At 39.9% G+C, this 23,335-nt stretch overlaps 1 protein-coding gene across 3 annotated transcripts in view; it reads right to left on the bottom strand.

Annotated features, from left to right (window-relative positions):
- The window catches only part of LOC108746075 (serine/threonine-protein kinase 24-like), a 79,356-nt gene that overhangs the window by 19,408 nt on the left and 36,613 nt on the right, over positions 1 to 23,335 (bottom strand). For 2 of the 3 annotated variants that reach the window (XM_018482597.1, XM_018482598.1), the window contains exon 2: positions 13,743 to 14,316. The exons of the other annotated variant lie outside the window; for it this stretch is intronic. In XM_018482597.1, the coding sequence (XP_018338099.1) occupies positions 13,743 to 14,054 (312 nt within the window). In that variant the 5' untranslated portion in view covers positions 14,055 to 14,316. The remainder of the gene's footprint in view (positions 1 to 13,742; positions 14,317 to 23,335) is intronic. 3 annotated transcript variants of the gene reach the window in all.

Genomic DNA, 23,335 nt, shown 5'->3' with positions numbered 1-23,335 from the left:
TTAATGGCTGTCGCAAAGAAATCCAACATGTAGACGGCCAAAGATGGTTCGAGGGGATGGCAACGAACGATACTCGCATAAACAAGATACGCGTCCTCTTCACTGGTATTATTTAGCAAAATTGAGATTCAGTTTTTCTGTTTATTCCCGCCTCAGTTAGAAAACTCGGATTCTTCATCAGGAGAAATATTATTTATCGCCGGTAAGGCTGTTCGATTTTATAAATGAGGTCTGCGCGATATTAAAGGACGAGAATTTCCGGGATGTTACATTTGCGGCGCCATAATGTGATGCTTGAGATATCCGACAGTTTTCCCATCTTATTAGATTAGTTTGGGTAGAGCGGCTCGCGCTTTGACGGACACGCCTCTATTCTAAACTGCATTAGTTACGCCACGCTGTATAACGCATATAGATTTGCTGTCGGGTTTGTCTTCGACCCAGATATGGCCAGCGGATGTGACAAAATTGACGTAGGGTTATCAAGGGCACTCAATTAACGACCACCGGCTTTATACCATTGTAGACGACTTGTCATTCACAAAACCTCATCAAAATTGCGTAATACAATAAATAATATATCATGGCACAATAGTGATACGTCAGCGAGTTAACCGCGTTATATATGTATAAATTATACAGCGCATAGTTGGATTACAGTGCTACTGCAGCTTTTCTCGTTTCCGAGCATATGTTACACTAGGCATTAATTTTCAATTAATATCACGGGGGATTCGCAGAATTAATACAGAGACCAAAATTAACGTAGATACGTCATAGAAAATATTACATCATACCAGGAGCGCGTGTTAATTTTAAATTAAAGTCATAATTGCGAATATAATTTGTAGAATTATATTCCACGTAGTGAATAACGGATTAATGAAGAATGACATTTATTCATAGAAATGTGACACCGCTGTCACACTTGAGCATATCTGTCTCCTGGAAAAATATTCACGTTGTGAATTTTTAATATCAAAATCCTCACCATTTGCGCACAATGTTGATTAAATATACTCGAATCAAGCCAGATTTCTCTGAAATCCTTTTCCTCTAACGTCGCGCGATGAAGATCCCATTTAAGCGATATCGCTTCGTTGAACACAAGCGACTGAAATAATTTGCCAGATAACACGAAGTTTGGTATCGTTCTGACACATCTTAATTAAGAAGTGTAACCGCGTCTCAAGAAAATTTCGTCCCAGACGTCCTTTTAAGAGACAGGCTCGAATAGACTCGCCGCCTTCCAAGATAAACGTTCCAACTTCATCAGGAAGCTCAAGACTGTCAGACTACAACGGGATCGCATTAATTCGAAGGAGTTGCGATTGTCTCCCTCCAGATGGGAACAGTCCGATACCTATTTGCAGTAGTCCAACAATTCAATGCAACAACGATCCAATTCAAGTGAATCGTGTATCCCTTCATTTCGAACAAGATACCATAAATAACAAATTGTAAATTAAATTTTTGCTACATCGAAGCAACAAACAGCATCCGTTCGAAAGCAAACGGCACCTTGTTTATTCTCGATTTGGAGGTAGTCCACTTCCGTATCTCGCTGCGAGTTGGTGGAAAAAAAAAAAAAAAAAAAAAAAAAAAACAGTTGCGGGATTGCACTGGTTAACTTCACTTTTCACAGGAAATTCGCGTAGCTTGACATTGCGGTCGAATCGAGTTAGAGAAGTACATATAACCCAGAATATCTTTGTGTCTCAAACCGGGCTGTTGCACGCCAGAGGAGAATTTCATTATCATATGTTTAAGTTGCTCTTTGAGAATCTGAATGCATAACAAATTGTAAAACCTGAATTGCATCTTAAAAACGCAGCGAGCGAAAGTAATATTAAGCGCGCGGTACCACGCGATTTTTTTTCGTTCGGCTTCAGCATCGTTGCTTTTCCTTGCATTTGCGTGACAAAGCCCGCACAAACAAACGGTTTCTCTCGATTATATGTAAATTACATTGCATTTGATTCCCCCGTATATGCGAAACAAATCAAGTTACCGCGTGCGTCCGTGATTACCGTGTTGGAAAATTTGCTCTACTCAATTCAATTGAATATACATTCAGAAACTAGCTAAAACACACACACACACACACGGGCAAGCCGCAATAGTATTCGTACGAAGAAAGTTATGCGGGATTAAATATGAATTAGTAATGGCACACAAACTCTTTGGTCAAACTGTATCAAAACTATTTGTGCTTTCTCTCTCGCACGCCAAGTCGTAAATGCATTCATCAGCTTATATTCTCGTTGCAATTTCAATGGGTAAAAGCGGACAACAGGCGCGCGGATAATCCGCTATAAATCGGAAACCATCGAGCGATATTTGGCGTCACTTTTTCCCGTTTCACCCGACAACCGGTGGAAAATTACAATCACCCCGTCTGTCTCTCACGTACGCGATGCGATGCGGAATGGCGAGAGACGGGTGCAGGCTGATGCAGCGAGTGTTCTAGGGTCAATCAACACAGTCAATATTGACAATAATAAAGCGAGCGAACAAAAGCACGCCCCGGCAATCCGGAATTGGAATGATACGCGACGGTTCGCGATACGTCCCCGTATCGCGGATTCTCGAATGTACAAAACGTCGCGAAAATTCGAGAGAAATCTATTCCCCTGTCGAGAATCTCTCTCTTTCTATAAATTCTAAAAAATAAATAAACGAATCAAGAGCCTTTCTGATCGCCTTTTAATTTATATCTAATTATTCTCCGACACATAGTGTCAATTAAAAATAATAGTTTCAGATTAGCGTCTGTATTATTAAATTACTTGTCAATTTAATTTGCGATATTATGTTGTGTTTCAGTTTCAATTTGGGATCGTTTCGAAACCGACCGATAATCGGAACGAAATTCAGTTTGTTACCGAATTGTAAGAATTCACGCAAAAATGTTATCAAGATCCGCTTTGACCAAATACGGCCTTTCTTCGCTTAATTGTGTATTAGACATTTCACGATCTTCACTTACTCTCTCATTCTTTCAAGTCCACTGTCTCTTGCCAAAGACATGGTGATCTCTTTTATAGAACATGTATAGTTTTTAACAGTTTATTAAAAGAAGATTTCGAACTGCCTATTAGAAGAGAGATTGTCATGGCAAAAATATTCTCTGAGAAATGATAAAATCTCACACATACGTACACTGAGAAAAATTTGATTAAAAATCAAGCAGAAGATTCAGATCCATAACCAGAATTATAAATGGATTTAAAAAAATCCAAATTCCAATTAATGCAACAACCGAACTTCTTTTTCCAACGTGTATGTATTTTCGGTGGATCTTCAGCATAGAGAATAGTTACGCGACTCTTCATGATATACATTTACCGCTGTCAATTAAATGAAATTAAAAAGATTAAGGTATAAAATGAAGCTTTAAATGAAGCGCGAATAAAATCTTTCTGCGAGCCGGCATTCAAAGGACAATATTTCTCGGGATTTCCTCGGTGCCGAGCAAATATTCGCATCTCATTCGCGGAGTTCGTTGAAGAGCGCAAACTGCCAAGTATGTGTCCGAGTGTTTTCCAGATAATTTTCCCTCGTTTAACAACGGGGCGAGTACGTGAGCCTCGTATTTCCGCTCGAGGATCGCGTCGCCGTCCGCCCTCGAGTGTCGTTTAAACTTTAATTTCGCCGGCTCTCCTTCTCTCGACCGATGAATTACTCTCATCGTAAACGAGGTCGAACGGCGACACGTGGCGTGCGGTAACGTACGCTCGTTCAACTATTTTCGAAATTTCTAGCTTAACTGCACCGCAAATTACGCCGTCATCGTGAAGTTAGAGCAACAATGAACGAATAAACGTTAAAACGCATCTTTACGACCGATGCTGCCACAGACCAGTTCTTACGACCTCTCAGTTCTTCTTTTTTTCCGTTTCATCTCTCTCTCTCTCTCTCTCTCTTCCAACAGCTGCAGTGCGGGAAGTTCGCATGAATATTCATTTAATTAAAACCGAATGACCGAGCCGCCGTTATTATAACCCGGTATACGGTGTGCGCTTTCGCATGCTCCGGAGACGACGCCTGCATTACGTAGCGTAATATGCAACCGCCCAGTTGTAATAACGCCCCAATAGATTTACCGTCTTTTCAACGCACGCGGTCTTATCCGTCTGCTGTCCCTGGACCGCGTGTCCTCGTTTCCGAGACTTTAATTCCAACGGTCCGTCATCCGGGCGAGAAGAGAGCGCCGGCAATTAAAATTGCTCATCGACACCCATCTCGGCAAGATCCCGGTCAAAAAGCGCGAGTACATAGCGGCGCGTAACCTTCTTTGTATACACCCTGATACTCAGCGAGCAGATTTACGTTAAACGCGCAAAAAAAAAGAAAATAACGAATGCGCGTAACGCCCGGCGACGCGAATTTTGCATACTCCGCCCGGGCATAACTTCCCCGAGCTAACGCCTCGCGTATTTACATTTATAATTTTTTGCCTATCCGTACAACACTCGGGACGGCGATCAAAATGCAAATGCGTTATCGACTGCAGCTCCTTTTTACGGCCCGTCGGGAGAGAGAGAGAGAGAGAGAGAGAGAGAGAGAGAAAAATACAGTACAAAATAATTCAATAATAATATCATTTTCCCTTTTCTTTAACAATTAACCCTTAATACACACCTTTGGGCCATTCGTGCCCTGTGCGTTTCTTTTCTTTGAAATACTAAGAGCGCCTAGTTAAATACCGGTCTCTTTTCTACTTCTAAAAAAGAGTTTGGTATCCAGAGAACAAGTTCTGTGCGTTGAAGACCTTAATTCGTTGCATATCCTTTTAATTAGCATAACTCCAAAATTCACCTCTGAGTCACAAATGACCCGAAGTGTGTACAGAGTGTACATTTTTTTCTAACTACAAAATTGTTATTTTTTTCTTCATTTTCAACTAATTCCCGTTTGTGTTGCGGGAATGTTTCGCGAATTATTCAAAAGAGAATTCAATCCTTGGACAACATATTAGTCCTTAATAATCACGATTTTTTGCTCACTCATGTGTTAAACGTCTTATAAAGAACATTTTCCTAACAAATTATCAAATTTTTTTAACACAATAGCAATAACAAAATGGATTGTTTAAAATGTAAATGCAATATATCTTCAATTTATAGCCACATGCATATCAAAAAATATTTTCAAGTTACTCAATAACTTAATTTTTTGGACAGTCGACACAAACTATTTTTTTTTTCGTACTTTAGAATATCTATTTTAAGATATTGAACCATGTGTTTCCTTTAAACATTTTTGTTTCAGAGTTTTCACATTTTTTTCGTATGAAATAGTGCGTTTTTTTCTCATTTTGTTAACTATATTTAATTATAACAATTTATATACAATTTGTTATGAATATAGAACTGTAGAAATGTTTCTAAAGACGTCAAAAAAAAAAACGTAAAAATCGTTGGATAACTTTTATATACTTGTAAAAGTGATGAAAATTAATCCAGACCACGAATGACCCCGAACGTGTGTAGTAAGTCCGAAACTAAGGTGTGTACCAAGAGTTAAATGATGATTATACGTTTCAAATCGAGCTTGGTTAAAAGTAATTTATACGAAAATTGATATCAGACTGTGTTGTAGTTATCGAGAAATAAGATAATCGATTCAATCTCATGAAACGCATACTCCTTTTGTTATGCTTTTGTTGTGTCTTCGATTAGAAGCAGTCGGGAGTAAAAACGGCGCTACACGGAAATTGTACTGACCTGCTGCACCTATAGACACACGGCTTTGTGATGAATCGAACGTAGAATTACTCGATCATCGGTCTGCCGATATAATAGTGATAACGCGATCATTGAAGTTCGAATAATGCGTTTCCCCCGGATCGCGCGTTTAATCGCGCGGAGTTGAACGGACGCGTGGAATTCGAATCCATTGCGCAATTTCTTGATCGTGAAATGCCATTCCGCCGTTGATACCAGATAATGAGAAACCGCATGGCACGCAAGGTGCGCGTTATAAATCGTTTTCGCCGGCACGAAAGCGATAGGAGAGCTGAAAAGCTCGACCGAGCGAAAAGTGCTTCTAGCATCCCGTTGAAATTATCACGTAGAATTTAACTCGGGGGACTATACATCAATCTGACGATGCTACAGTCCGTGAACGTAAATAAGAAATCGTGGCATCGCAGACGAGTTCCTTCAGAAAAATTACTGGATACTTCGTAATGTAACCACACGATGCGAATAATGTAAACTTTTTTTGTTTGCCGACACTCTCGTCACGGTAGACACGCTTTTATCGCGGTAAAAAACGTAGATGCGACACGCTCATAATTAACCAAGCTTTTTATCACTTATGACGTTTCACAGCGTCGCGATGACTGATTTTTATCCGAATGATAAGTGATGATTGAATACATTGAAATATGTTAAGCCACGATTATTACTTTTTGTCTGGTATTGTGTTGAAGGCTCTCCTGCCGAGGATTAATTATCATTGCCAAAATTGTTACCTTCCTGTTACCTCCCCCCTTTTTTTTTTTTAAAGAAAGTTATCAAATTTGGCCCTTCTATTGGAGATTTTTTTTTTCGAAATCGGAGAAAAATTACCGCACATTTATCAATGACAATGTCAGCAACATGAAGTCTTTAAAGATATTTTGATTAAGAATTCTGATAGATAAATTTAAATCTATAAATAAGTAAAAAAAATAAGTAAAATACAATCCGATTTGTGTGAAGGTAAAAACTCGTTAAAGCTTTGACAAGTATAAGACAAGTACATAAAAAATAATAAATGAAATACCAATTTGGGCCGACACTGGTTATTAGTGTGTATTTTAATATCATTTATTCAAAGTGAATATTAAACGTATACGTTTCGACCTACGGTCAAAATCCTCTTCAACACAAAAAAATATATTAGCAAAATTACATAATGATAGCGCATACGAGTATAAACTAATAACATAAAAAGCGAGAAAAACGTGGTGATGTCCTAGTTAATCTTGGTCATTAAATTACTAGTTAAATAACTGTCAAGATTGAACTGTTTTTATAAGACTTGTTGTTCCATTAAACTGTTCCATTTAATGAAACGTAATTTAAAGATATTAGACACGGCATAACTGTTTGGTAGACAGATGTAAAATGAAACAAGTATATAATCCATATAATAATAAAGAAATTTGCTCCACTCCTTGAATACTCTCCTATTGCTAACAGAAGAGTTGAACCACGTTGCCGACGAAGGATTTAAAAGAGATTAAAATTTAGAATATTATAGCCTGAGATTGTTTTCCGTCTGCCGGAGAGTTGGAGATTTAAAGAAGCGAGAGGTCGAAAACCGGAGGAATGGTAACCGTGAAACGGTGCAACATTTATTCTTAACGCTGAGTCTCGTGGAAGTGCGTGGAGGCTTTATCATCGTGATTACGATTAGTTCGTTTGGTTACACTGTAGCTCGTCGTTTTATCTAAAATAGCGGCCTTATCAGAAGCGAAATTGAATAAATTTTACATTCGAGACAATGCAGACCGACGGTACAGCGGTATCGCCGCGTCGCTATCGTGAATTGAAAGGGTTTCCGATGTTCGCTGTCGGTGAGAGGCTGCGACGGTGCGACGCGAGTTATGCATATTGTACACACCCGTGACCATTTATTTATGTATGCACGCGGGAAATCGCACGTGTAGAATGCAGGAACCATTGCGCGCGCGAAGGCACAGGGCGAGTTAAACATTACTGCATCCTTCAGAATGGGACATTACGCGCCGCACATTCCGCTGGGTGCAATTTATATTCGACGTCATAAACATAAAGCGCGGGTTGCCTTCGAGGTTGTTTATGGGTCGACAAAAGCGGAATCGACGAGCGCACGCACCTATGTGGAATAGGAAAAGTGAGTCGCGCGAATAAATTGTCTCGGGTGAATTGTTTTCGCGCACGTATATACGATTGAAAGTTTTTGGGTTCGACCAACCCCCTCCCCCTCCCCCTCCCCCTCGCCGCGAGTTATTGTCTTTTGGTATAAAGTACCGCAACCGAGTCGTAAAATGCAGTCGCCTCGCACATTGTTGAACGTACAATTAAGCGCGCGTACGTTTTCGCAAGATTGCACTTAACTGCGTTGCAATTATTTTTGTAGTACGACGTAATGCGAGAGCAATATCGGAGAAAAGCTTGGTGTAAATTGCTGCTGTGAAACATGAGAATGTTAACCTTACGTTTCAATGTTAAATCTATCGTAATACAGTAAATTAACAATCAAGCTTACTGCAAGAGCGAACCAGAAATTAGAGCTCGCTTCTTTCCCATTACTTTAACTTTGGAATTTATTTTCTCTGTTTTTACAAAATGCGAGCTTAGAAATTCTCAAGTAAGAAATGAACGCCATCCTATATATATATAGAGAGCAAACCAAATGCTTTTAACTTCCATCAGCAATAAAGATTTTCAAGAAACAAAGCAATTATATGAAAATCTAAAAAAATTCTTGTGTGCTTATTAAAGCTTTAACAATGAGTTTTTACTACCGTAGAAGTCTGATTTTTTTTTCATTTCTTACACAAATTTGAATTTACCTGTCAAAACTCACAATCAAAATATCAATGATGCGTTAAAGATCTCTCAGTTGCGGAGGATTAAGATAGTATGAGATAGATATTCTCCCATACGCATATATTCTATCTTAAGCATCGTCCTGTAAATATGACAGACCAATGAAAAGTTGTCTAAAGGGGTGTTTATGTAAGTATTTAATCTGTTACTAAAAATATCTCTAGGTTAACCCACTGTTGCAGTAGTCTATTATTAAGTAACGTAATGCAAAATGCGTAATAGTGAGAAGAGCTCAACTGTTAACGGTTCGACATCTGCAATTCTCAGTTGGAAGACGTTGTCCCTGTTGGATGTTATTTACGTCTCTCCTTGCGTTATTAAATCGAAGACAAGTTAACGAGAGAGCGGTGACTTAACGATCAGCGCTATAGAGCGGTGTACAAGCAAACGCAAACACGGCACCGATTATTCGACGGTAACTGGATATTTCGTTTCGATCGCATCGCGTGGCCTTCCTAAATGCATGCGAGCCCCGCACGTGTGAGGCGATACGGCGAGAGTGTCGACCTTGCACTGGCCTCGGCCGAAAGAAGAGAGAAGAAAAAGAAAAAGAAAGAGAGAAAAAGAAGCGGTCTCCGCGCCGAGATCTTGCGGTCCACGAGAATCCTGTTACACCGGTATTTCCATGCTGCACCGAAGCACTGCAGCCGTGCAATTCTCTCCGCATCTCACTTCATTATGACCATTGCTCTGCGATGCGTATACGACGTCAACGAAATCAACCCAAGTGACACATATATTCTCCAATTCAAGAATATATTTCAATCCAAGTGGTCAATATCTTTCATTTTAATCCAAGATTTAAAAATATATGAATTATGTAAAACATAAAAAAAAACTTGGTGCTGCTAGAACAAATATACAATATAACATTCATGAGCATATTTCCAAGTAACACTTAATTGCCAAGATGACTTGTCTTGACTGAGAAACTTGATAAAAGTTCCACTAAATTTTCAATTTAACGTTACTGTGGCACTGCGTGTTACTTGGATATTAACCTTTAAGTGAGTAGGTAGGTGGGGTAGCAAAGCACCTCGGGCATAGTTTTCTTACAAACTTCTTGTTCTGGAAAAGAGAAATACAATAAAAAAAGTATCTCTCAGATATCCAAAAGTTTTAAAGTTTATTATTATTTCCACATTCTTCTGTCTCATAAGGATATAACTAATGTATGTTGAACTCTATGACATAAAATAATAGTAAAAAATATAACTGTAAAAATAAAAGTTTCCGAATGTATCGGACTCCATCTATTAATGTATCTTTAGACTACCTACTTAAAAATTAAAGAGATAACAAGGCATAGTTTTTTTATATTAAATATTTTTGAATTTTTTATGTTAAATATCTTGTTATCTTATTACATTGCTTTGCGATGCGTTCACGAAATATGGAATATTTCGAAAAAGAAATTATTTATCCGACTGATTTATTACGCGTTACGTAAACGTTATGTCCAAACAGAGAGTTATTAATGCGAAGTAAATTGCGAAGTAAATTTTTTAATTAGGAGTTATGCCTCTTCCAAGTTTAGCAACTTTACGAAACTTCCTGCGATCGACTTGGCTGACTTCCCAATTTAAAAATCATCGAACAACAAGATATGTTTTCGCTGAATTTTGATGTTAAGTGAAACAACAGTCATAAGAAAATTAATTTTCAACAAACTTTTTTATTATCTGCCTCGAATATTTCTTTCTCGACCGCCAACCGACTTTTTTCGATCTCCGACTCCGTCTCGGAACATTCGATCGGCTGGACCGAAATGCGACACCTCAACCACTCACTTTCCAGCGTATCGACGTAGTTCGGGTTTCAGACGCTCGAGTTAAGAGCTAGCTCGTCTGAGGCTCGAGCTTTGCGGGCGGAACTGGTCTCTCGAAACCCACCCATCGCAGATCTTCACGTGTATTCCCTTCGCGAGACGATACGTGTTTGCGTCTGTCTCGAAGTTTTATCCACGACTGGCAGACCACCAGAGACCACTCTTTCTAAGATTTTTTTTGAAAGTCGAGGAGAACGGCAAGGTATCTTTTTCCTCTCCTTTTTCCATGGTAATAGCCACGTTGGCACTCAATATGAAAGTTCGTTATTAAACTAAATATTATTAAAATAAATATCGTTGATACTTGAGTATTTAAAACATACACAAGGAATAATAAACGATTAAGACCGTATATGTGAATAAATAAGAGTTTAAGGCCTGTAACAGTCGAAGCTGGCATCTTAGATGCTTGAATAATTTCCACGTGAATTTATGTATGAAATATAATGTAGTCATTTGAACTGCGCGCTGAATTGGTTTTTAGACTTATAAACGCATTTAAACTACCGTAGTGATATCACAAATAAGCAATTGATAAGCGATTTAATAATTTCATACTCAATCAGGCATCCTATTAAGAGAGATGTTAATATGCTGAAAAACTTGTGAAATGCTGAAATAAAATTTTAAATAAACTTTAAATATACATAAGGAAGTTATCAACGAAAAATTGGTGTAAAAATTGTGTATTTTTTTTTTCGACAGTTTAAACGTGATCCGAGGGCGATACGGAGGACAATTTCAACAGCTCGAAACTGTTGACTGCCCGAATCATTTATCGCTGGCACGCACGCGAGTACAAATATTTTCCACGTGGATACACTGCAACGCCATAGCGTTGGGAATTTTTAGTAGCCAGACAGACACGTGTTTATTACGCATCAGTGTCATGGAATATGCATGAGCAAGCAACGCTATATTCCCGACACCCATCAAATATTTTGCAAATGGATTATCACGTTCTGTATATGGGTGTATTGCATATTGTCTAGTCCAGTTTTCATCAGCGGGTCAATTTCAACTTATAATTGAATTGTAAAATGGACCTATCAATATGCCGAATATAGACACATCGACAGTAGCTGATCACGGAGTAGACTGACATCACGTAGCGTAGGAAAAAAGAGAAAAATGCAAGTTCATCATTTTCGCAACGATGAATCTGGGAAAATGGCAAGAAAGAACGTTGAACTAATTAACGAGAAAATTAATTTCTACTAACGCGGAATACGTCGATGGAGAAAAAAACTGCAGGTTCTTATCCTATCCTCGTGATAAGTATCGGAAAAAGCGGCGAGAATGTGTCGGATTAATTTCAATCAGGAAATTAATTTTTTCAATTCTATCATGGGATTTGCGAAAAATCCAATTTCCTCGATGTAATACTGAATCAAAGACACATTTCCGATATTTCCGCACGGATATTTATAGGCTGTAAGAATTAGATATTTTACGACATGCTCTCTCCTGGATATTAACAACACATAATTCTCTACATTCCTTTTTCTTTCTCCGGCCACGGGTATCGTTCGTTTTTTTTTTTTTTTTTTTTCCGGACCATTGCCAATCGGCTTAGCAAGTGAATTAAGCCGCGTTACGAAACCTCTAGTGAAATATTAAAGCGTTAGTTAACTTCCAATAAGTTCCTCGAACCTTTCGTTCGAGGCTTTCGCGTCTTCCATTATTAAAGGTTCCCAACAAGCCAGTGATTTCCTGCGAACTTTTGATATTAAAATACTCGAATGCCCGGATCGTATCAAGTGGAATATTGAACCTTTCAATCTCAAGATTCCACACGGAATGCTGGATATTTGGATCTTCAAATGTTTTCGACGCTGAACATTTAACATCGGTTTGCAGAACCGTAAATCTGAGGTGCTGTACTCGTGAAATATATCTATTGTTCGCTCTCGTGTCTGCTACACAATTGACTATAAATTCCAGATGCGCAGTACAAGCAGATATACTCAGTAAATCGCTCTTCAATTCATCCCTTATATCCGGGGCGATATCCGTAACAGCGGGTTGCAGTTGCAGTCGCGGCGATCTGGAATCCATTCTCCAAATCGTACTACAGGGACGTTCTTGAGAAGTCCTTCGACTCGCCGAAGAGATTACGGGGAAGGGGAAGGGGGGGGGAGAGGGAGGGAAGAGGGGATGCTTCAGTTACTCTATCGGACGAAGTTCCGTTTTCTAAGACCTCGCGGAATAGATCCCTCGCGCTACAAACACAATAAGAATTTATATCGATCATATTTACAGCCGTACACACGAATTTTGTATTAAAAAGCAGGATATAATATTCGAAAATGTATGAAAAAGCAGGATATAATATTCTAAAATAAAGTTCCATTAAGATATATATATTATACGTCACAATGACATTTTCAATTAATGATCAATCGAGCGCGAATATGAATGAGTGATTATGAAAAAAAACGGATTCAATAATTATCTTATATGAAACCTGATGCTGTTAAAATATCGTTCAGATATTGTGAAACAATATCCGCAATGCTACATGTGAGAGATAAAGTAGTTGGTAGATCTCGATATTAAACACGTTTATTGCAAGTCAATGCGAAAGTCTAATCGTTAACACATAAAAATAGACATTAGATATCGAAGGAGCAATGGTAACCTAATTCTTTGAGTTAAATAACATTTTGTTATTTTTCACTTCCACGCGTGTCATTCAATTCATTCAACAACGTGAACTCGTAAATGCAGATCGACATCCCTTTCTGCTCGCCCCTTTTGCTCTTTCAAGCGATTTCAGAATTGTGCTGCAAGAAAGTATTCCTTGAATCGCGGCTTTCTGGGCTGGTTCCAAGAAAACTCTCTCTACAAACTCCTAAGTTGGCGTTCGTATTCTACGTCTCGCCACCGGAATGCTCCCGATTTCGTGATTCTTCCTCCTTTTATGCGTCCAATAAAGTACTGCATAACTACCGACCGCGAAGAGATAACGATCCGAAGCTGAATAGTTCCCATCATTCGTTGCGTTAAAATGCGCTTCGTACAACGCGGTTCATTCGTAAAAAAAAAAAGAAAAAAAAAAGAAAAAAAGAAAGAAAAACCAGATAATTTCTTTCAAACGTACTCTCCGTCTCTTTACATTCATCATCTATCAACACTTCTAGATACTAGACTTCTGAATCCTCCAGTCTGTAGACCTCGCGCTTACGTCCGAAAGATTTACGAATTGTTCGTCATCTTTTTTTGTAGAGACTTTCTTTGGGCAGACCCCCCAACTTCCGCCGAAGAGAATCCGAAATCGACGGACGTGGCTCTCCTTGGAGAGCCTCCGGGAATTTTCAACTCACCGAGGGTGTGGTACTCCGATGGGCGACCGATCTGGGAGCCGGCAGGGATGCGCTCTTAGTATTGGCCGGACCTCCATTGCAAGGCCTCTGGCCAGTGGTGTCTCGTCGGGATGGCGGTGGGGGTGGCGGCAACGACATGGGTCGGCCGCCGCTCCTGGTCGGATGCTGCGGCACTGCCTGGAACTGGGTCCAGGACTGACGCGGTAAATATCCCGTCGTTACATAGCCGCCCGATATGAACTGTGCCGAGCCGTTCAGATGCGGCGGCGTCATTACCGCCGTTTGCTGCGCCGTTTGTCCACCGTTTCGCATCTTTCGCACGCCGCTCGGCTCGTCCCTGATTCTCAACACTGCTGCGGATCGCACCGATGCCGATCGCTCGAGGGGAAGGAAGCTACGTCAACGCGTTGCACGTCCAATCGCGGTGGTCCTTGGCACAACGCGCGTACCTCTCATCGTCGAAACGCGCGCCCACATTTGTGTTTCGTCACTTCGAGTACTTTCAAGTTTCCGGAGATTCGGATCTTGTCTTTATTAAAGAGATATGTCTTTCGTGGCTTTTAATCGTATTTATCTGCAATTAGAGAGATTTTCAGAGATCATTCGGAATAATACCGACATTTATTCTCTTCTCTTATAATTCGGGTAGAAATTAATTTTACGAAAACACGTTTAGCGGATCGGTTATTTGGAATAATAGTTTAATTTGCGTGAATCTCCTTTCCCGGGAGAAGAAGATTGGAACGTTGGCACATCTACGGATCTACTTATATATAAAATAAAAACCGCTCCTGTTGTAATTCGCAGACGCTTTCCGACAAAGCTACAGTTCCGTTAGTCCTTCGGTTTCTTTTTGCGCGCTTCCTATCGCCATTCTGTCGTTCTTCGTTACATAACGTTAAGCTACCGGGGCAGAACAAAGTGCCGGTAAAGGACGCGACCGCATCAGCAAAAAGTTCCAAGGATAGTTCGATAAAAATGTTGCGGTACAAAAAGGGCATCCAATGCAAGAGAGAGAGAGAGAGAGAGAGAAAGAGAGGAAAAAGAGAATCGTGCAGTCGTCCTCGTTGTATTGCGGCTTTTTCCGCGAATGAAGCTCCAGAACACGGGCCGCTCTCGAGAGCCTCTCCGTAAATGAAATCGATTTCACGGACGTTTTCGAGAGTTCGAGCAACACGGTCGATGTTAACGGAACAAGAAGTGCATCTCTTCGATTTTTATCGCTGGCGACGCAAGAACGTTTTGCTTGGTTGCAAAAAAAAAAAAGAAAAAGAAAAAAAAACTCGATAACTACAAAAATTCTCGTATCTCTGGAAAGGTTTTAGTGCAAAATTATGTCGTAAACCATAAAACTGCACCCAACTAACGTTATCGTAACTCAACCTGGATTACACGGAGCTGAAGATGTCGCAATCGGATTAACTGACGTCTCGAGGAAGTGTTACAAGTTCAGTGCCAAACGTTTGCGAAACGTTTCTTCCTCGTAAAAAGAATAGAAAACACCGATCGTGACAACAATCTAGGTCAATCCGGGAAAGTGGGGGAGGAGGAAGTTAAGACTGATTGGGTGCGGGCGCGATCAGATTAAATTTCGGCTTTGCGATGGCACGTGGCTGGAATATCGATTGGCGAAGAACGGCGACGAAAGAATTCTCGGTCACAACAAGAATAAATTATGTGGACTGGCTTTGGTAGCTTCACTTCTCGTAGACAAGACGAAAGAGAGAAACGACGGGAAAAGTGACGAGTCTTGGAAGAGGATATCACACTCCTGAATCTTTAATCGTATCTTTAAATCTGGAATTTTCTCTTTCTGGCTGAAGAATCATTCATATTCACACTGGCGAATCGCTTCGAGTGATCTTTCGAGTGATCAGTGCCCGTTGGTAAGAAGAAGAGGAAGAGAGTGCGATCGTGTGTGATCGAAGATCAACGTCGACAAAGGGAATAAATGGATCGTTTGGCCGACATATCGATTGCGAAGAGAGAAAATAGACGGCGCTATCGTGCGCTCGTCTCTCGCAATCACACGGGCGCGATCCGACGCGCTCGAATAATTTTCAGGGTGGCAGCTTCCGCCGGAAAAGTCCGTGTGCGCACGCCATCACCCCAGAAGATCGGGTTCGCTGCACTATCGATACCTGATGCGGCATTAAATCGTACGAGTTGGACTTGGTGATTAACTCGCGGCTGGCGCAGATACTCTCGAGCAAGCGGAAGCGAGACCGGCCACGGCTCGGCCTTTCCGCTTTATAACCGCGGGAATGTCTAGAAATTCGCTCCGCGTTGTTCATTCACTCTTTTTCACGCTTTTTTAATCGCGCTTATGACACGCGTAACACACATCCGCGCTAACCAGATTTCACAACAAATCTTACATAAATGCATCGCATGTTCGGCGCACGTATATGTACGTACATATTCATTTTATTACTATTAAATGCCACGATTGGTCGGAGTATCCCACAGCTATCGAACTTCGAAAGAACTAGAAAGTTTAACCTGGCGTTATGAAAGAATAAAAGATTAAAATTGATTTGTGCGAATTTTTTTTAACAAAGAGGAGATTTATAATTGAGTGGGTCCAATAAACCTGCTGTCAGAGCTTCTCTTCGGAGAGGATTAACAATAGAGTTACAGTTAGTATGAATAAAATATAGGAATGTATACTCTTCTTCTACACTTGAAGTCGGAATCGAATTGTAACGTCGCGTGCAGTATGAATTTGTAGATTTGTGTCAACGTATGATGCGCCATAAACGTGGCTATTTGAAAGAAAACGTGAACAACCGGCGTTTCGCGAAGGATGAATCGCTTGAAATACGATAACGTATTGTTTCCACTTTGCTCATTTTCAAGTAGACTCTCGTTTTCGGTCACCGCCGTGAAACCTGGCCTTTGTCCTCGCCGCGACCAGTGAAAACGTGAGAATATATGTAGCAGGTACAAAGGAAGACTGCATTACGTCGCGGGTATAATTGAACCACCATTCGTGTTGCTTTTTAGTTCTTTTAGATCAAACGTCGATGGGAATTATCGCGCTTGTACACTGCGCTAAGATTCTTTTATATTCGAAATTGCTCGAATAAATCGTATAGTTAACTCCAAAAACAGCCAGCGAATGATAAATCAAATTGAAATTAAAGTTTCGAGTATTAATTATGCGAACGTAATTATATAATAATTATGATATTGAATTTCAGCCAAGATATGATAATTTTCAATACGTAAAATATGCGAAATTGTTATAATTTGAAAAATATTTTCCGTAAAAATTTGTTCATTAATATAATATTAGAACGCTAGTTAGAAAAGAATTTCCCGTAACGTCAAAATAAAGAGGACAGTAAAGAACAATAGTGGAAAATAAAGGATAAAATTGAGTTTTGAAGAAACAAATAAACCTAAGGAACAGCTATCTAAAGTAAAAGATTGTCCTTTACAATAATTATTTTAGATAGCTGTCAAGGACAACATATGGTCACCGTAAAAGTATCCTGGACACAGCACGCGAGTAACGAAAGGGTTAAAGAAAAATCGTAGATCGAAAGAGAAAAGAATGCGTGCTCGAAAGGTGGACTCGACAGGTCTAGAACGCTCAATGTAGCGATACTAACACGTACGCTATACGTCCGGAGGATCAGTCACCGTTAGACGATAACCGAGCGTCGAAGTAACAGGCGCGACGATTTTTCAAAATGCACACGCACACGCATCATATACATCCTGCGTACGCGTGTGTACGTCTCGCACGGTCACACGCGTGCACGCATATACAGGGTGTCTCTTGAGTAAGGTCGGAGCCGGATTGGGAGCGTGGAATGGGAATCAAGGGGAACGAAAAAGTTTTATACCATTTTGCAATTCTCGCAATAGTTGACAAGATATTCATTACTAAAAATTGCCGAACATCGGTCTTTAATAATTTTTTTTCTCAAATACTACTCAACTTTACAGAAAAGCCGTGAGAGGCAAAAATTGTTTATTTTCTTCTCATAAAGTTCTGAGATTTTTTTCAGAATTTTTCAATACCGCATTTCCTCGTGATAATACAAATATGAAAATGCAGTACTAAAAAGTTGATGAAAAACTCTGAAAAAGTTCTCAGAGTTCTACGAGAAGAGAATAAACAATTTTTATCTCTTATAGTTTTTTTTTTTTTTTTTTTTGGTCAAATTGATAGTATTTGAGAAAAAAATTGCGATAAATTAAACACATTACAAAATGGTGTAAGACTATTTTGTTCTCCTTGACCCATTCTACACCCTTCAATGCGGCTCCGACCTTACTTAACAGACACTCTGTATACGTTCCTAGGCTGTCCGTTATTCCGGAATAATTGGGACTCTCGGCTACCTGTATACGTGAGCGAACGACGACGAACAGTGCGACGCACTTTTCTAAGCGCGGCGACACACCGAGAAGGTAAGTCGCCGCTTGGCATTCGTTACGCTGTTGTCGTTAATTGTTAATCATGACGCGTAGGCGGATACGAAAGCGTGCCTTATTAGGATCGCCATGTACCGTGAGATCGACAGCTCCGTATCATCTTCTTATGGCACGCATCACCGACGCCGGAAAAGGAAACGCATCGCAAAAAAAAAGTATCATCAAAGTATCATATACAAGTGTAACATACTTGTACTTTCGCTAGAAGATTGATACAATATAGACAGTTCAAATTTTATTGATTTAAAAAAAAAATATATATATATATATAAAAGTGTGAGATCAACTTTCTCCAATAAAACTTCTTATTGAATTATTAATAGCATTTAATGGTCCTGAACCGTTTTGTTAATAGATTGCGAAAGTGCAATATTATTTCTTTCTCCAATTTACTGGGGATTAATAAATGGAAAATTGTTTAAGTAATTTTTAAGAGATTTTGCGCTAATAAAATCTTAATATTTCCCATCGTGTCTTAGTTGTCAATGTGTATGAAATTAAATTAATGCAGATCGAAACACGAAAGCAATAGCGATAAAATTTCCGACGAATTGGAATGCTGTATTTATTCCTATCGCTGTTCCTTCGTATTTTGTTTAGGGCTTCACTCCGTGAAATTGCTCCGTTTTATGTTGTAATTTTTATAAACGATTGTCTTCAGTGTTACAAATATAAAAAAGAGACAACGTACACTTGACACACCGAGATATTAATACATTTCCTGTTGGAGCTCTAAAGTTACAGATTCTGGGTATTTTAAGATTACTTCGATACCTTCTTTTTATCAGACGTAATGGGTACAGTGAATAAGCAAAAAAACCAATTATACCTAATAAACAAAAAATATTTCAAGCAAAATGTATAGTAACGAAGTGGCAAAAACGAAGGGTAAAAATTTCACATTGCCGATGGAGGGTTAATAGTGCCGTTGAAAAAAATGGACGAAGCAGGAAATGCAGACTGCAATTAGACGACGTGTACAAATACACAGGAGAAGCGAGTGTATTTCTGATTCGTGCGTTGAACGGAGCGAAAGTCAGTGACCGATATTTCTTTTACGATTTAATACGCGGGTACGCACGTGCAAGCGTAATATTATCTCGCCCGTTTAGGACTTCGCTGACTTTGCATGCGAGTTTTTCTACGTTGAGAATCTAGTGCGACGTGGAGAAGAGTCGGGTGTGGAAGTACCAGGAAATGTAATGAAATTTTTAACGCTCGCGGCATCAGTAATAAGTAATAACGTTCTGCAACGCGAAAATAATTCCAGTAATTAGATTCAAGATGATACGCGTAAGAATGTAACACTTCAGCAGCTTCGAGGGAAATACAACTCCCTGCGAAGAGACGAAAGGATGCGCTCTGTTGCATCTTATCGTCTATTATACCAACGAAAAAAATCGATATCGTGCTTCTCACTGATTTTAACGATTTATCGTTGTCTTCTCGAAACCCTTTAATCTGTGACGAGATAATTGCAACATTATCGAAGAATTATTTCACCGAAAAAAATTCTATTCTTAACTTAAGAATCTGCCACACTTACGTGTAGCATGTTTTCCTCTAAAATAAGCAAAAATCAAAACGATCTTCTTAATTTAAGAGGGAAATCATCTAAATTATCGTATTCTTCATATAATAAAATGTACAGGATGTCCTACTTTAAACGATGATCTCGAACACCTCCTGAGCAATACATTTTAGAGAAAGATTCAGACAAAAGTTGCAATGGGGTTTTGATGGAGACATTAAAAAGCGCGTGAAGCGAGCATGTGTAGCACCGATCACTTTCGCAAATCAAGAATATATTATTAATTCAAGAGGAGAAATATTAAGTACATCCTTCAAAAGGATAAAATTTTTTTCGGCGTTGCCGCAACTATGAAGTACCAGCGAGCCGAGGCTTTCCAAATCCGACGCGCGGCGATCTGAACGGAATGCAACCGAACGAAATTGCTCGCTCGGTCAATTTATTCCCGTGGCGATTCTCGCGAGTCGGAGGGAAAGCGGAGTTTTTCCGACTCGGAGAGTCGAGCTCCGCCGAGTCGCTGAAAACCCGAGCGAGCGCGTACGAAGAAGAAACGCAGCAATTCTAATCGCAGCTCGATGCTATACGAGCATTCTTACGAGCTGGGCGCAACTCGGATACCGTTATGCCAGCTACCGATGTAAAAGTTACGCAAGTAGATATCGCCCCGCGGTATCGAGAGCTTCTGTGAATCCCCGATACTATCAGGGCAGGACTAACTAACGATCGATGAACGACAGGCCGAACGACAAGGGAATCCCGACCATTGGGTGTCCAATTCGCGTAGGAGCTGTCGTCGAGTATCTGTCTCTAGTAGAGACGTCACGGTAAGATGTCCGCTTTTACCGCTGCTTTAGAAAGGCAGCTCGGCACGCGATCTGGCATTGTGTGTACATCAAGCGAATTCCTGCATACAGAAATCTGGGTATCAAGAACGACGCGGACAAATCACGCGAAGGCGGTGAGTTCAAAAAATAAACATCGCAAGAGTCGTGTAATTCTAACAAGGAACGTCCTACATTGCGAATGTGATATTCAAAAAATTCCACATTTCCAGGTCGAAGGCTCGCGTTTGAAATAGGTATTCTAGACGGTCGACGAATCTTGGGATCCCACGGACTTCCGATTTGGGCTGGAACGCGTTTGACCATTTTTATTTATCGTTAGACATAAAATATCTCGAGAATAACGTTAAAATTTAAAAAAATGTTTCAAATGAAAGTTGTAGGACTTGAAGAGGATCGTCAGATAAGCTACTTAGACTTTGGGCCTAAGTTGGGGCTAATTTAATTTGAGCTGATCCTCTTGAAACCCTACAACTTTTATTTGAAATATTTCTTTCATTGTTCTCGAGATATTGCGTATCCAAAGTATTCCAAGTAAAAAAAAATGGTCAAATATGTTCTGGCCTAAGTCAGCTACAGCCTCACCTACTGTGTACTTTGGTAGTTTTTACTTGTAGCAAGTATATTATTTACTGTATATTTACTACTTAGTCTTACTACTTTAGGACCGCAGCCTTGCTTTAAGAGGCCGTAAGCCGTAAAGCCTTAAGAAATTGACCAATCACAGTTGAATATAAGAAAGTAATCGACGGTGGTTAATTTCTTACGGCTTTATGGCTTAGGGCCTCTTAAAGCAAGACTGTGAACCGAGCATTATTGCAGTTAAATACTATTTCTACTGTACACTTATTTTTTCGTCTACTGATTTATAAACGGCAATAAATAAAGGACAAAGTAAGAGTTCAAGCACATTTTAAATTGTAACACGATTAAAAAGAATAAATTGCAAATGAAAGAAAAGTAAAAATAAAAAAAAAAAAACAGTTTAAATTCAAATATAAAACATTGCAAGTTTCGGCTAAACAATTTAAAACAGTGTGTTTGGCTCTTACTTTGGCCTTCATTTATTATTATTTATTTTGCGTACATGACGAGTCCTTCTATCTGTTAAATGTTACTGGTTTATGTAAAATTAACATCTGATATACGCAACGTAAATATCAACCACACACATCGCGCTCAATAAAGTTATTATTATTATGTAAATAAAGAATGAAAAAAGTGACGGATAAAGTACTCGCTTCCGAGTGCTCGACAGCAGTTTCGCTCACGGCAAGTTACGGCCTCTCCGCGAGAGATCTAAATTGCAGTCCTGCCGCGAGATCGATATTCCGATACGCACCAACGCGCTGAAAAAATTCACGGGATGTCTAATTTATATAACATCTCGGCCGTGTACTCTTCGATCGCTTTTCTCTTTCCGGCTGGGGGCCAGTGAAAGTGAGCGAGGCCGGCGCGGATAATCCGCCGTCCCGTGCGACGGATACGCGATAACGCGATCATCTCGACGGAAACTCGTTTCTCCACGTTCCCGATAGAAACACGGCTGCCATGTTTTTTTATGCAATTCCGCGGACAAATAAGTACCTACGCTGTGACGCCTAATATTTTCTTCAAAACGCACGCACGCACGCACGCGAGGTACGGGAAATCTGTACACGCGTTATGAAATGATATTTTTCGAGAAACTCGCGTGTAAAAATCATTAACGTTTAATACAAATTTCTACGTAACGTGGCATAAGGAGCGTTGCAAAACTTAAAAAATGTAACGATATATACGATGTGTGTTACGATATACGACATGTATGTGCGGTCTCTCTCGAACGTTTAATCATAATTACGGGGTGACAGGTGGTGGTTGGCCGATTTTTAATGCGAGAAAGGCGTTGCACAAACTGTTAAAGTGACATAACAACCGGCAAAACGTGACTAATTGTTGCTGAGTCTACCGTTTGATTTGTTTTTTTTTTCCCCGGCGTCTAAGTCGTCTCGGTGGGATAGATTATGAAACAAATAAACCGGATATTATGAGATGGAAATTTATTTCGCTCACGTCACGCGTAGGAAAAATTCTCAACAAGTGACTGCATGTAAGGTATTTTAATTAGAAAGGTAGATCAATCAGGAGGAACCTGTTTTTCTTTTCTCTAGTTCCCGAGAAAGAAGACGGTTTGATTAAGCGTTTTGTGTCGGCGACGCTTGCCAAGAGACAACACGCGAGAGGCAGTTTAATTTTCTTACAGAAAATTCTTTTTCTCATAGAAATTTCTTCACGTGTGCGAAACAATCCTTCGTTCCACATTTTCATGGAAAACCGTTGCAAAAATGGTTGTTTATTTGTATCCGAAGGTAATCGAAAACAATGATGGCGTTAAAGATTCCAGTTTCTCGAGAACGTAGATGCTGCGACAAAGGTGTGACTAAGAAAATTCGTCATTATCGGTAATTAAGTGGAACAAAGCGAGACAACGCCGCTGGATGTTTTCCGACTAATTGACGGCAAGAAAACACTTTTCTGTCGTAAAGCGAGCGTGCAGTAAAGTAATGACCACTTTCTCTCATTTCCACGGGGCGACCCTCGGGATTTGCTTCCTTTGTACGTGAGAGCTCTCGCGAAAACGAATTGCAACGCCGCAGCTGCGACTGTGTTGTCGCCATTCCTATGCACTTCTCACGTTTTTTACGATGCGAGTTACAAAGCGACTCGGCCTTTCGCGAGTTCCTCTCTTATGGAAAAGAATCGTGCAGCACGGAGCGTTTAAGGCTTTA

Source organism: Trachymyrmex septentrionalis, unplaced genomic scaffold (genome assembly GCF_001594115.1).
Source record: "Trachymyrmex septentrionalis isolate Tsep2-gDNA-1 unplaced genomic scaffold, Tsep1.0 scaffold16, whole genome shotgun sequence".
Classification (NCBI taxonomy): Eukaryota; Metazoa; Arthropoda; class Insecta; order Hymenoptera; family Formicidae; genus Trachymyrmex; species Trachymyrmex septentrionalis.
The sequence above is the reverse complement of the archived record's forward strand: the minus strand, read 5'-3'. Positions and strand labels throughout refer to the sequence as shown.